This window comes from Fragaria vesca, linkage group LG4 (assembly GCF_000184155.1).
Source record: "Fragaria vesca subsp. vesca linkage group LG4, FraVesHawaii_1.0, whole genome shotgun sequence".
NCBI classification, from domain to species: domain Eukaryota; kingdom Viridiplantae; phylum Streptophyta; class Magnoliopsida; order Rosales; family Rosaceae; genus Fragaria; species Fragaria vesca.
This window is the reverse complement of record NC_020494.1, coordinates 2,044,454-2,057,721: the sequence shown is the minus strand read 5'-3', so window position 1 is coordinate 2,057,721 and position 13,268 is coordinate 2,044,454. Positions and strand designations below refer to the sequence as shown.

Here is a 13,268-nt window from a genome sequence, read left to right as displayed (position 1 = left end):
TACTACCACTCATACCACCCCTAAACTGACTAAAGGGGCGTCTGCCTGCAGATCCCCCAGCAAATCTCTGGCTACCTCTGAGTCTAGGTCGGGCTGAATGACCAGAGCTACTACTACGTCCACTACCCGCAGAAGATCCGGAACCAGATGTAGATCCTGCTCTCTTTGATGGCCCCTGACTAGGGCCACCAAAGTCTCGGGGTCGGCTACCCATCTGTGAGGTCTCAATATTTAAAGCTGCCCCAACTGCATCACTAAATTTCGGATACAACACTGCTTGCATCTATTCCTCATACTCACCCCCAAGTCCCCGAACAAACCTGTATATCTTATCATGCTCGTCCCTTACCAAGTCAGGAACATGATGAGCTCTAGCAAGGAAATACTGCTCAAACTCCAAGACTGACATATCTCCTTTCTGCAAATTCATAAACTGATCCTGCATCCTATGGAGATGGGCTCGACTACAGTAACGATCATTGAAATGGGCCTTGAACTCATCCCAAGTCATCTGAGGAGCATCCCCATAATCTCTAGTAATACCGACCCACCAATGCCATGCAGGACCGTGCAACCATTGCACTGCCACAAATACCTTACGATCTTCAGGAACACTCATCCTAGTAAACACTCTCTCCATAGTCTCAATCCACTCCTGGGCCTCAATGGAATCCTTGGCTGTAGAAAACTTCTCAGCACCATTTTCCTTGGTTTTCTTAATGCTAAAGTCAGGCGGAGGCTGAGGGTTCATTGTTGCAGCAAACTGATTAACAATCTGCTCAAACGCTCCCAGCATACCCACTTGTGCACTCATGTCATCCCCCACAGGAGGAGCTCTCTGTGTTCGGCGTCTAGGAGGCATAGTACCTGAGATAAATATAGATTAGTAATATACACATGAACAATCTAGTATTAAACTAGACGCCACTATTTCAATAGGAAGAGGAACCTAATGCTCTGATACCAACTAACAAGACCCGCCCCAAAAACACACAGTAAAACAGACAAGTCTTGCGGGGTCCACTCTTAAAAGAGATTATACCGAAATTTTGGCATAATCTCCCCTAAAAATGGACAACCCAACCTGCGAGAAAAGAACCAAGAACACTTCAACTATAATCAACAATCACCACTCCTGGAGTCCTTCACTCCCCACAACAAGAACCAAGTTATATCAATACTTAAACAACCAAATCAAGTATCCAACTGTATTAATTAACATGAACATCACCCAAGCTTAAACTCTCTACTTTGAGTCATAGACCTAAAGCAAACACTTCCACTTAATTTACATAATCTCATGGTTCTCAGAGCACTAAGGAAGGAAAATAAAACAACTATGCATAGGTTAACATGTAACCTATGATCAGCAAGGAGCAGCGGGAAAACTATGCCTCAACTCCTAGGGAGACCGAACAGGAGCTCTGCAGTCTGGGCAGTTGAAAACAAAAAGCCCAGGGAAAAGCATTTAAAAACAAACGTTAACGTGAGTGGACAAAAAATAAACTAATTAATAAGTATCTAAGAACATAAAGATACTAAATCAAATTTTTATATGCTTTTCCACTTATACGTAATTTAAGAATTACCATGCATGCAAATTTTATGAGCTCATCAAAAATTGACGCTAGCCCCGCTAGTCATAATTTAATAAGAAAAATAATTAAATTCCTCACATACGACACTTTCTAAAATAGTGGACTAACCCCACTAGTCAAATTAACAACTCAATAAATTAACTTATATGGCCATATAAGTGAGTCTCCCAGACTCGGTTGCCTCCCAGGCATAGTACTCTCATACTCCATGTACCTTCACGTCGAGTTGACGGATAGGGCACAGGGCTTGCGTGATGCCACCTGCAACATCACATCACCACTAGGATGGAAAGGGCTTGCATGACCCCACTTGAAACGTGGTAACCATATCACCTCGAAAGGTGGAACAACATGCTAGCTTGATATCATAATTATTCCAAGAGCAAGATGATTACTTAAATTCAATGTGTCTCACACGTTAACATGCTTTAAAGAAAATAACTCAAATCATTTTCTTAAGATCATTTCATAGAGGGAATAATTTTCTAAACAAACCATGCATGCATATCCCTTTTAAAAATAAAATAAAATATCCACTCACAATATTGACGGCTAAGCCTGACGTCGGTCAGAGCCCTCCTCACGTGGTGTCTCCTCTCGTCCTGTACAAAACGAGATTTAAGGTCCGAGACAAAAATAATACAAGAATATCAAATTAACAAAATAGGGCAAAGCCATCTACCCTCACTCTACACTCTCCAAAAACTAAAGAGAACTCCAACCATTTTTACTAACTGTCTCCAATTTTTCCTCAACGTTCTAACACTTGAGCACAAATATGGAAATTCCCAAGGATGAGGCTCACCTCTACTCTTTCACCAAAATCAACTTAAACTTTCCTAAATTCCTACTAACACTCACCAAAATTTCTAATACTTCAATACCACTCATCTCTCACCCATGGAGCCATCAAAACTATCCCAATTTCCAAGCACTCTTCGCCAAAAATCACCATACAATACAACAACATTTATCCCTTCTAGAAATCATCCAAAATTACTCAAAACCACCACCAAAACCGGCAGCAGTCACCGGCAGTGGCGGTCAACCGCTGGCAGCGGCGGTCAACCACCACCACCTTAATCAACTTCAACCAAAACTAACAAGACATAAGCCAAACTCTTCCTCTCCATATGCACAACAACAAACATAACTAGTATTAAACCCAGAAACTAAAGAGTTGGCCGGAAAATACCTCTAAAGCTCAAGGACACACTAAAACCGATTTGCTCTATACACCCCGAATTGTTCTATCACCTTGAAATGGTTGAATGGTCTAGAGAAGAGCTATAAAACCCCCCAAGGATCGTTAGAATCGGTGGCCGGAGAAAACAGTTCCGGCTCCACAAAACCGGCGGCTTGAGAGCGCTCCCGTGAGCTGCTGCCGGAGAGAGGAGGACGGCCACCACCCTAGGAAGGACGAGCAGTGTCCCAGCTGCCGTACGAGACTGGCGCGGCGACTAGGCGTGGCTGGACAGCGGCTTTCCGTTGAGGAGAGTCGGACGGCCTCAGGAGGTCGGGGAGAGAGAGATGAGAGGCTAACTTTTCTGTTTTTCTTTCTCTATCAAATAAGACAAGTCCCACTTAAAAACCTAGCCCAAAAATGGACTCTATTATTATTTTAGCTACCCTCCAATTACGAACTCCTATTCAGGTAACTAAAAAAAAATCCATGAACTCGAATAAACCACCTCTATCAAAAATAACCGGAATAAATTTCCGAATTGATTAGCTACCACTAAACTGGAAATCACAATATAAAAAAATAATTACTAGGTTCGGGGTGTATCAGAAAATATTAAAGATCAAAAACAATCAATGGCAAACGTTTCGTAGTGAAATAATTGATAGCCAATTTGATAAAAATAAATCGACAGCGTTTATTTCATAGCCTAACAAATATTCGCTTCTCTCTTCTTCTCCACGTTTCTGTCTTCATTTGCTTAATTAGACAACATCCATTTCATAGCCTAATAGATATATATTTACTTCTCTTCTCTACGTTCCTCAGTCTTCATTTGGCTTCAGCATTGCAATCACACTTTTTTTTACTTTTGCACAATGAATAATCGAAAGTAAATGATCTTCATTTTGATCATAATTGAGCTTTTTATAATGATGCATTGCCTCCATAGATGCTTTAAGAAAAGCAAATGAGGTCTACTTCTATACCTCTCTCCGTCCTCTCTCTTTCTCGCTCCTTCAGGAACTATAAGTAACTTGGTGATCAATTAGCATATCTTGCAAGTTCTGAAGACACAGTCTACAAAAAACAAAAAAACAAATAAACAACAAACAATTCTGATATGAGTATATCTTTAGACAGAACGGGAGACAAACCAAAATAGCCTTCTCTTGTAGGAAATCCAAGGAATCTAGAATCTTGATGAACCAACCAAGAATTTAGAACTTAGAAAGATGCATTTAAAAAGTTACAGTTATCATGGAGGAAAGAAAGTAGTTTGTTTGTACAGTAATCAAGGATACATACATGAATCTATTTCTTTCTTTATGAAAAATTACATGAACTTGTTTATTATCGAAAGTTTCACCACAATTGCAATATTTGAGATCTGTTTGGGAGAGCAACCGTTTCAAAAGTAAAAAAAGAACCAAACTAATAGATATCATATTTTTGATATCATATGGGAAACAAAATTTGACAATGGAGAAGAGAAAAGGAGAAGAAAAGTTACCTGGACAAAAAAGAAGTTAACCATCTCTTCCACATATATACCTACAAAATTCAGAAAAAAAAAACTACAGTAGAAAGTAGATAGCAGTTGTGCAATTGCAAAGCCAAGAACACATATTGAGACATCAAATTTGCAGGAACGTACATGGAATCTGAGTTCAATAACCTAATTATCCAAAAATCAAAGAGAAAAAACAAAATCAAACTTGGTACCAAATGAAAAAAATAAAAAATAAAAAAAAACACAGTCATACAACTGTAGTATCTGAAGTAACAAATACAAACTACCAATAAAGGATACATGTAGATAAGCATCATGTAGTCTTCTAAATTGAACTGAGCCTCTAGCAATCCCTTTAAAATCTTCTTAAACTTGGTGATCCCCTCCTGCATAAAGTACCATCCTTCGAGTTCGAACTGTAACTTTATCAACATGAAACAAAACTAAATCAAATCTAAATCCAATGAACAATTGTACAAAAACATACCCGAATTCTTTGTTTACTCTTTCAAGTGTTGCCTCTTTCTGGATTTGTTCTTCTTCTGTATAAACTGATAAGATAAAGAGAGGGATGAAACTATTTCTCTACTGAGAACTCCCATGAATGACCACATTTTCTTTCAAACGACAGTTTTTCATACTGTGGAAATTATCCACTTTTACCCCAAACAGTTATCTTCTTAAATTATCCAATTTACATTTTGTTTCTGTTTTTTCTTTTTACCATTTTGTCCATGAAATATACAATTTTCTTATTAGCACAGTTTAATCAAGGAAAGGCATTTTAAGGATTTTTGAAAATTTAACCAAATAACAGTTTTATAAAGTAAATTGCCTTAATTAATAGAGATAATATGTATGTATCTACACACGTTCATACTCTTTGTATGAATTCTATGAAGGAAATATAAGGAAAATAGGAATTCATACAAGGCTACTACGCTTGCGTCTAACGCTCATGTCACGCCTTAATGCGGTGCTACACTACGCCATTAAGGTGGACGGACGAGTGTACAAATATGTGTCCATACCCCCTATATGAATTAGACACTCATATAGGGCTACTACGCTCGCGTCTAACGCTCACGTCACACCATAATGCGGTTATATAGTACGACATTAAGATGGATAGACACATATGGCTAGCTAGCATTTATATACATACTCTCCTCATAAATATACATATATATATACCGAAAATCTCATTTTCGGAAATTCTCAAAATAGTGAAGTTAATAAATAAAATAAGAACATTTACCTCCGAAAATAACTTCGTAGAAAATAACTCACGAGAGGAAAACAAATTCCACAAATTAATGACCAATTAAATCATTCCTTTAAAATAAATCTCTGCATGCAGTTAATATAAAAGAAATGTTCACTCACAGTGATTCGGTTATTTAATTACCAAGCAGAGGCATCCCAAGTCAAATGCCCGTCAACTTCCTACGGCGAGCCTTTACGTCTATAGGCACATACTTGAGTCCTTTAATTAAACAATTAACCCAAACCGTCAGTTAAAAATCTCAACTACTTCCAGAGAACAGTTATCTTTAGCCTTAATAGTTATCAATAGTTATCCAGAGAATAGTTACCAATAGTCCAGTCCAAGACTTAAGATTGGTCCCTAAATAAAATTACATTGTCTATTCCCAAATACTCCCTTGTCAGGACCTACTCCGGATTTTCCCTTGAAATCCGGAATAAACCCTGCGGGACCCACCTCAAGGGAAATTCTACCAAAATTTTGGCATAACCTCCCTTGAAAATGAGTAACCTTACCTGAAAGAAAAATCATCAAAACCCACACACTTCTAAAACAATTTAATCCACATCTTCTGGAGCCATCCGCTCCTCCAAATAAACATCCACCACATCAACTAAAATAATAAATCAAAATAATTTCATGAATTTAATCTCTCATAAACATACCAAATAAACCATTTTCAACACTCCTAGGAGGAGTCACAAGCTCTTAACACCCAACAACAACAACAACAACAATATTAATATCACTTAAAACAGCCCATGGTTATTCAGAGCATCTATTAGGAAAGAAGGACATACATAGGTAGGTTGACTAGTAACCTATGAGAGAAAACTGGATGAGGTGGGAAATATGACTCGTCTCCTACCCTCGTCGAACAGAACTCTGCAGATTGGGCATTTAAAACGAAAGGCCCAGGGAAAGCATTTAAAACGTTGTGAGCGGACAAAAAATAAACAATAAAAATACTGACTTAATGATAGAGCCTGAAATCAATTTAATGTTTTTCCCATATTTTCCATTGAGAAAATATTTATGCATGCCATTCTTGGAAATCTTTCCGAAAATAATTGTAGACAAAACTAATGAACCAATCTCATTGGTTCCCAATAAATCAATAAGAATATAACAATGAGTCTCCAAGGCTATAATAGCGTCCCACGCTAAGCGCTCTACTCACATATGATAAGGACCGCTAGTAAGGCTATAATAGCGCCCCACGCTAAACGCTCAACTCTCATATGATGAGGACCGCTAAATAATGGCTAGCTAACAATAAATATATATATATATATACCGATGGGTTGCCTTCTAGGCTATAATAGCGTCCCACGCTAAGCGCTCTACTCACATACGATGAGAACCGCTAATAAGACTATAATAGCGACTCACATATGATAAGGACCGCTAATAAGGTTAGCTAGCAATAATCTATATATCAACCCTTTTATGGTGAAGTACAATATTAAAATAAAAAGATCCACACTTCCCTAAATAAATTATAATAAACTCATAGCGCACAGTACAGTTCCCAACTGTACATGGAAATAATATAAATCACTTGACACGTCCCACGTGTCAACTAAAATTAGCAAGAGAGTTCCGGAAAAATAAGTGGAACTCAATAATCCAACAAAAATATTATATCTCCAAATGCCTTTGAAATAAAATAACTTTAGCGCATGCATAATATTAAAATCAAAGGTCCACTCACTGTGCTCGGCTATGCTTGCCGACGGCCCGAGGCTTCCTCCAAATGATCCTCCTCACGTCCTGAACAATAAAATAATCATTAAACCTCCATACTAGGATACAACTTTAATAAAATTTCCAAAAGAGAGAGGAAGCCTATAATTTTCATTTCTCTTGCCCAACTTCTCCACTTATTACCTAATAAGGCTTACATTACTCCGCACTTACCGAAAGCCATAATTTAACCTTTGTAGACTTTAAAACCTGCTAAACTAACTGCTGGATTTCCATTCGAATAACCACCTAAATCCTTAATCATTAATAAATCCCAAACCTTAGCGAATCTCCTCTAAAAATTCCCAACTATACTTCATTAAACTCCTCTTATTCAAACCAACCCAAAAAGCATGAAAAACTACCCCTAAAGGGCGGCGGCGCCGGCCGGCAGCCGTATTCCGGTGAGGGCCAATGCTTCTCAAATTTTCACAGAATATTCCTCTCATCATGCTCAACAACATTCATAACTAGCACTTAGTCCATTTCTGAGCCTAACTAGGGTAATCGAACCAAAACATCCATAAATCCCTAAAACTTCAATTATACATTTCTCCATAACAACAACGAGATAAACTAATTCCTTTTGAGAGATTACTCACCTTGATGAGAGCTACAAGATGAGCCAAAGATTTTGACCTATGGCGGCCGGAAGTGGGATTTCCGCCGAAAAGCTTCCCGGAGTCTCCGGCGGGTTTTCCTCCTCTCCGGCGGGTTAGAGGCTCGGGCACTAGGCTGGGGAGATAGAGGAGGTGGCGGGGGTCCGAACTGGCGTGGAGTGGCGGCTGGTGGCTGGCCGGACGGCGGCAGGCCACGCTGGGGAAGTGCAAAAAAGAGAGGGCTCGGGGCTCGGGGGCTCGGGGAGAGAAGAGGGAAGGGAGAGAGAGAGAGAGTGAGGGAGTGTGTGTGGGCTACTCACACCAGGTCCATAACACTTAAACCCAAAAATTATACCCACTAAAAATACCCCTTTTTACCATCTCACAATTTACTCTTTTAAATAATAACTTTTTCATGCTAACTCCGATTTTAACTCATAGCATGTCTACGAACTCGTAATAACATCCTCCTCGACGACTTTCATGAAGAAAGTTTTCCCAAATTCCAAACGGAAGAAAAAGTCAACTCTAGGGTCCTTAAGTGGTAAACGGTTACTTAACACAGTAAAAGACCAAAATAATACCAAAGTAAATAACCGTAAAATAACTTAAGAGCCGGGGTGTGACATCCCTTAACCAATCACGCTCCACTTTGGGATATGGATGCTTCATTTCTTGACAACAATTCACGTCTAATAATTCAGGTTACCTTGATTAACTATTAACCATCCAATTTAATTCCAACAAACATTTTAATAATTCAATTATTTGCTTCACTTGGAATCAATTAGTTCTTAAATAAGAACAAACCTTTTCACTAAATCCCTCCCTCAATGACCAATTTTCTCAATCCGTGAAATCCTCAATCACAGCCCAATTACAAATGTTTCTTAACCCATATATACAATCCTTATTCATTTCCTCGCTACACAACTTCACACCAAAAATTATTAAGGGCACCCAAAAAGGGTTTCCATAAATGGAAAGTTTCCAAAAATAGAAACTTTCTAAATATGGCAGGTTTTCCTAAACTGTAAACTACAACTTAAACGAAAAAGGAAAGTCGACAAGCTACCTCCACAGATTCTGCCGGAACTGCTGTAGGGATTCCGGCGACTTGCCAGAAATACTCACCAGATTCCGGCAACTTGCCGGAATTTTGTCATAGCCTCCCCGTAAACTCCAAATCACCAAGTTATCGACTTGCAACACCAAAAATGCACCCAATCAATCCGAAAATCAATACAGCAGCTATATAACATCAAAGGAGATAGAGATTACCTTCCATCGATCTCAAGCACTAGCCCAAGAACTCTCCTGGTCCGGACTCAACAAGCAGGACCTCCAAACATCCCCAGTTGCTGCCTTAGTCGCCACCTTCACCTAATTAGCATCACACCACTTCGATTCCTCTCAGCCCAAACACACCCGACCTCTGCCTCAATCCGGATCGACCTGCAACTCCTCCAAGGTCCAACTCGACAACACACAGAGCATCGAGGACCGACCAAAACCCTAAGCACTCACCGGAAACCGTCGAACACAGGTCGCCGGAGCTAAGAACTTGAAACCCAGAAAATTAAGAAAAGAAACACTGGACTGTGCAAAAGGAAGAGAGGAGGAAGGGACTCACCGTCACTAGGTGGATCAATGACCGGAGCTCAAACCAGAGTCGCAGTTGTCGCCGGTTTCTATCGAAAACTGATGAACACAGTTGTGTTCTTCCACTTCGATCTCTTCCCTGTGTGGATGCTAGCTGGAATGGAGGGTTGGGTTTGGAAGAGGAGAAGGAGGTGGTCATTTTGAGACCAATGTGGCGGCGAGTGGTGGCCGGAATCGGCGATGATGCGCCGGGTTGACTGATGCAGCCGGAGAGAGGAGAGAGAGGCTGGAGCTCGGGTCAACGCCCGAGTGTGGCTTCTTGACTCGGTCAACACTTCCCTTCTTTTTAAACTTGAATTAACAGTCAAGATCAAAACCCTAACTGATCAAACGGCCCAGGTTAACAGCTATACTCTAATTTCAAAAAATCAATTCTAATACCAAACCTTCGACAAAACGTAGAAAATACCTCGAATGTCCGAAAAATAATTCTAAAACACCGGTGAACTCGTGTCCACACAAACTACAACATCGAGACCTTAACAGAGGAATTGACATTTCAAGAAAAACTCAAAAATAAACTTGAACGCTAACTTACTAAGTTACCGAGCACGATTAAATTCCTCAGTAACTTGTAGAATACCCAGTAAATAGGTAAAATGGGGTCCGAAGTGTTACAGTTGTACATGCTCTTGTAATATTCTTTTAGTTAAGAGGCTTGATGAGTGAATTTTTTGGTGTCATATCACAGGTTAAGGAGGCTATCAATTATATGAGCATGGATTGCTGGACTGGAAAAGGTGTAGAAGTGAGCTTTCATTTTGCAATTCAAGTTATTTGATGATCAATATAAATGGATTCATGCAAACTAAATTGTGTATCATGTACAATTTTGTATTTAAGTTTCTTGTATGGATAATAGGGCATGCTTTTAAAGTCCTATTTAAAACAATGGTTTGGATCCTTTCGGTCAGATTTTGATGATTTCAATGTACTTTAGTTGCTATTGTTTATTTGGTAAATTAGTAGGACATACAACACATTAATGACAATCTAACGTTGTTTGAGGAAAATGATATCTATTCACACCATGCCTATTAGCAAAAATCATGTCTACTCTTTAACAATCAAATAACCATAAAATCGAGAAAACTCGTTGTATGAACATCACTTCACACAATAGTTTTTATGTCGAAAGTTGTTGTGTGATTGTTGACATATATTATCGAGAGCGACCTCGACATATGTCAACATATGTTGATGAGATATGTCGATATTCACACAACAGCTCTTAAAATGAACAGTTGTGTGAGTTGACAATTACACAAGGGTTTTTATTGAAAAACTATTGTGTGATTCTCGACAGATATCATCGACAGCTGTCGAGACATATGTTGATGAGATATGTCGATATTCACACAACAGCTTTTAAAAGGAACAGTTGTGTGAGTTGACAATTACACAAGGGTTTTTATTGAAAAAACTGTTGTGTGATTCTCGATAGATATCATCAACAGTTGTCGAGAAGCAGCCTAGCATCTGTCGATAAAATCTGCCGAGACTCACACAACATCATTTTACAAAAAACCATTGTGTGATTCTCGGCATATTTCATCGACATATGTCGACAGCTGCCGAGAAACAGCTCAACATGTGTCGGCAGCTGTCGATAATATCTGCCGAGACTCACACAATGGTTTTTATTATAGTGTTGTGTGTTAGTTAGTCAGACAAGCTCTATTTAGCCGTTGTGTGACATGTTGATCAGACAGCGATCGGATTAACAACGGTTTTGACCTTTAACAGACGACGCCTTTTTGCCATCGTGTGATACATTATCTGGCGTAGCGCCTAATGGCGACACTCACAGTCTAGACACCATTTTATCAAAACTATTCATGTCCTCTCATGACAATACAATTGTTGTGGATCTCCGGATCACTGGTTCAAGATTGTCAAGCTCTCCCTCAAATTGTGAATGCATACAAAAAGGTACAGAAAATCAATATGAGGACAAGAATGTCATCCTCATGATCGCAGATTTCAAAGATTCGGATCCAGCTCTAGCTACCCCTGACTTTGACGTCATCGGCTAGACATTGATTTTGTTTCCAAGCTATATGTAATAAGGAGTCGTATCGACATCTTTCGTTTATTCGAGACCTCGATGTACTCACATTAGCAATAATAAATGCCTTGAGAATTTTTCGAAGTTATGAAACTATTCTCCTCTTATGGTTCATATTAATTTACAAAAAAGATGTATATTTTTACTTCATCTTTAGAAGCATGGCATATATACAGTCTACATGGTTAGATTGTGTCGATTTGGTCTCTTCTAAGTGAAGATGACACTCGGCCTTGTATCCTCAAGGAGGATCGCCAATGTGTTTCCGGTTAAGTCTTCTACTTTATAGCGGATTTTTGATCATCAATTGTTCAACTAGGCTCATCCAAGCTCAGTATCATATCTTAGAATTGTCCGAAATTAAAGAGATAGTGATTTCAAGTGTGCCTCACACTACTAACCCTCCACGAACATGTTTGGTCATGTTAACTTGGAGTTACCGAAAGCTTTTGATTTTAGATCTCCCTACGCTATTAAACCACGCTATTAAACCAATTGCCGTCTTGTAAAAGACCTTAAAGACTTATCAAAACTGGACAATCAAAATCATGATTGAATCCTCTAGGTCCTCTGAGTTAGTTTATGTTCATATCAGGAAACTTTCGTTAACTAGTCATGGAGTTTACGACCTTGGAAAGACCGAAATGACTTGATTTTGATCATATACACGTCATTTTGGCTTCAACTTATGCCCACATGCCATCCGGAAGCTTTATTGCTTCGCACATGTCAAATCTGCGAAAAACAACAATCTGTCCCTTCTGGACAACCAATTTTGTTTAAGCTTTGTGAACAGCTCCGGACAACCCAGACAGTGAGATTTATATCATTGGAAAGCTCTACGAGTCTAGTTTTCAGAAATTTTCACAGTTCATCCATATCTATTTTAACGAAGAAGTTATGGCTGTTTTAGTGCCCAAAGGTCATTCTGCCCGGAAATTTTTATTCACTCTCGGGATTGCAGCTTTTCGTAGCTTCTTTCAATCCTTCTACATGGTTCAAGTGAAACTATTTACTCGTCTATCTACTCTTTTTTGTACATATGTCTCATAGAGACATTAAGTGTCTCGCATATAGTGGAACTACCCACAACATTTTAAGGAACCGACAACTATCTTTGGATTTTGTGCCTATGTAAATCTTCTTTATGCAAAATCAAGGCGATACGAAGATGATGAAGAAGAATAAGTGTGGGGGAAGACTCAAGCTGGATTGCAATCCCTGGCCGTGAGAAAAGAAAAGAAAAAACTGAAAAAGAAAATATTTATTGCACGGGCAGGAAGAGAAGAACTAAAGAAAAAGAATTTGTGAAGAACATCGAGCTTAATTTCTTGAAGTGTTTAGAATGAAGCAACGGCCCAACTCAATGACATTCGGCCGCATTTAATGACACAATGAAGTTACAAGGAGACCTTGACGGTTGTAAGAGCACAAGAGGAATCTCTCTACATCAATGAAAGCTCTGCTAGGTTTCAGGATACTTGTTTGAATTCCTATCCCCTTGTTTCTGTAACCCTAAGCCTAGCCCCATTACAACCTTGAAAAAGACCTACTTGATCCTTGAGATGGGAAAACTATGATCTGTGGAGTTAGGTGCAAAAGTTGAGCATATTGTGGTCCATTTGGCAAGTA

The 13,268-nt window shown here is 39.0% G+C and overlaps 1 protein-coding gene across 1 annotated transcript; it reads right to left on the bottom strand.

Annotated features, from left to right (window-relative positions):
* Window positions 1-283: 283 nt before the first annotated feature.
* Window positions 284-862, bottom strand: LOC101309149. Its single transcript, XM_004297814.1, has one exon. It carries the CDS (start codon window positions 860-862, stop codon window positions 284-286), a length of 579 nt encoding a protein of 192 aa, XP_004297862.1.
* Window positions 863-13,268: the final 12,406 nt, after the last annotated feature.

Bases quoted from the DNA above. Each gene is read 5' to 3' on its own strand.
- LOC101309149 (XM_004297814.1), bottom strand. From the start codon at position 862: ATGCCTCCTAGACGCCGAACACAGAGAGCTCCTCCTGTGGGGGATGAC.